Genomic DNA, 2,052 nt, shown 5'->3' with positions numbered 1-2,052 from the left:
TGCTCCACACCTTCACCCACTGCACCAGTGACTCTACTGGAGTTACTGGTGCTCCACCCAACACCGTGAGTATTAATACACTTTTATATCATTTACATTTATTTATTTATTTAGCTGACCGAACCGTAAACAAAACACTACAGGCTAATCACAGGCTAATAAAACTCTACTCTATTAGAGCGGGGAAGACTCATGTCGACAGTATTTCAATTAAAACTCCTTAAAGAGATAAAAACATATCTTAGTTTACTGAAACTGAGTAAGTTATCTGTGTGTAAATCAACTTCATGTGAGGTGAAGTGAGATAATAGCGATATTTAAATCAGATCTGGTGAATTTATATCATGTTTTAACTGGATTAGGGCAGTAAATTAATCCCAGGCCACACCTGACAGGCTCTATTAACAGAGCCGGTTTACGGAGAGCCCGCCCACTGCCGCCCATCTCCCCGTTTATTATCAGTACATCACTGTAACCGATAGGAGGAGCCCGCGAGGAAGTCCAAAATGAATGGGGGTGAATGGAGCTAACCAGTTTTTAAACCAGTTTAAATTAAAATAGTAACTAACCACTTGTGCAGAATATTACTTTATTTTCTGAAGTAGAATGATGTATTTCTCTAAAATAGCAAAGAATACTTACCAATATAATACAGGTTTTCTATATCAAATAGATCTGTATTATATTAATAATAGCAATACAAATTTTCTTATATGTGTTTTTATTTAAAAGCGTATTTTATTAAACACTTTTTTATTGTTATTTAATGTGTGTTATAATAATAATAATAATAATAATAATAATAATAATTATTATTATTATTATTATTATTATTTATTTGTTTTTATTCATGTGTTCTTATTTCAAATATAAATATATATTATATTCAAATATATTTGATTTTATTTAACACAGTTGTATTATTCTTTATTTATTATACTTTTAACGTAGTCAATTAAAGGAATGTCAGCCGTTTCTAACACAGATATATATTACTGAATTACTAATCTGACAGGATACTGTACTTTCTTTCTGCACAGGTACCAACTCAACTTCACTTTCAAATCCACTCCATCTAAATTTCATTACACTTTCATATCCACACACTCCATTTGCATCCACGTCTACGCACACACTCCATTTACATCCACACACACAAACACACATACACACACACACACACACACACACACGCACTACTTCTCCTCCCTAACAGGATCTACATCTTCAACATCATGGCCAGCTCACCTCGGCCCATCCAGGACATCATTCACCAAGAAGAAGAAAAGAAGACACTGAAGAGGAGCAGGAAGAGATCCTCCATCCAGCTGTCCCCTGCACCTCCTGCAGTGAAGAAGCAGAAGATTCAGGAGTCTGCGTCTACACGTGACCTGAGGGATGGATCACCATCATCATCCTCCACGGCTGTATCTGCGGGTGCCGTGCTTTGCCAGGCCACGTCTGCTCTCACGCACGAGATGGTGCAGAAGGACGTCTGGTGTGCTGAGCTGCTGGACTTGCTGGGCGAGTTCCTGTGCCGCCGCTGCAGACGCCTGAGAGACCTCACTCCTGAGGTCTCCACGACTTGGCTGCGCACCGTGGACATGCTCCTGGTCGTGACCAGAAGACAGTGGAAGCCCTTCCTCTGCCCGGGCAGCGTGGTCTTCCTTTACATGTTGTGCCGGGACTCCATCTCAGCGGAGGTGTCCAGCGAGGACGAGATGTGTGCTGAGCTGCTCACCTGCTTTTATGTTGCGTGCTCTTACATCGGCACTAAGCTCGGCTACCCGGCGCATCATTTCATGCTGGAGAGGAACAGGCAGGACTTCTGGAAGCGCACGCTGGACATCACCACGCGCATGAGCCACAAGATGCTGCTGATCAACATCTCTTCGCAGTTATTCACCCAGGTCCTCTCTGACCTGAAGAACAGGACGGACCGTTAGAAGATTCTGAGGAAGGAAGAAATAACAAGATTAATAGAAGATACTAGAAATAGAGCTGGAACAGTATATCAATATTGCGATATATCGTATCAATACGTGATGTCAA

General features: G+C 41.1%; 1 protein-coding gene across 1 annotated transcript; it reads left to right on the top strand.

The window, feature by feature from the left end:
• The first annotated feature begins 1,235 nt into the window (after window positions 1-1,235).
• On the top strand, window positions 1,236-1,946 carry LOC103044640 (cyclin-dependent kinase 5 activator 1-like). Its single transcript, XM_007231471.3, has one exon. The coding sequence runs from the start codon at window positions 1,236-1,238 to the stop codon at window positions 1,944-1,946; it is 711 nt and encodes a 236-aa protein (XP_007231533.3).
• The last annotated feature ends 106 nt before the right edge of the window (window positions 1,947-2,052 follow it).

Source organism: Astyanax mexicanus, chromosome 23 (genome assembly GCF_023375975.1).
Source record: "Astyanax mexicanus isolate ESR-SI-001 chromosome 23, AstMex3_surface, whole genome shotgun sequence".
NCBI classification, from domain to species: Eukaryota; Metazoa; Chordata; class Actinopteri; order Characiformes; family Acestrorhamphidae; genus Astyanax; species Astyanax mexicanus.
This window is presented reverse-complemented; position numbering and strand designations above follow the sequence as displayed.

Excerpts from the sequence above, each read along its gene's own strand:
- LOC103044640 (XM_007231471.3), top strand. The coding sequence starts at position 1,236 with ATGGCCAGCTCACCTCGGCCCATCCAGGACATCATTCACCAAGAAGAA.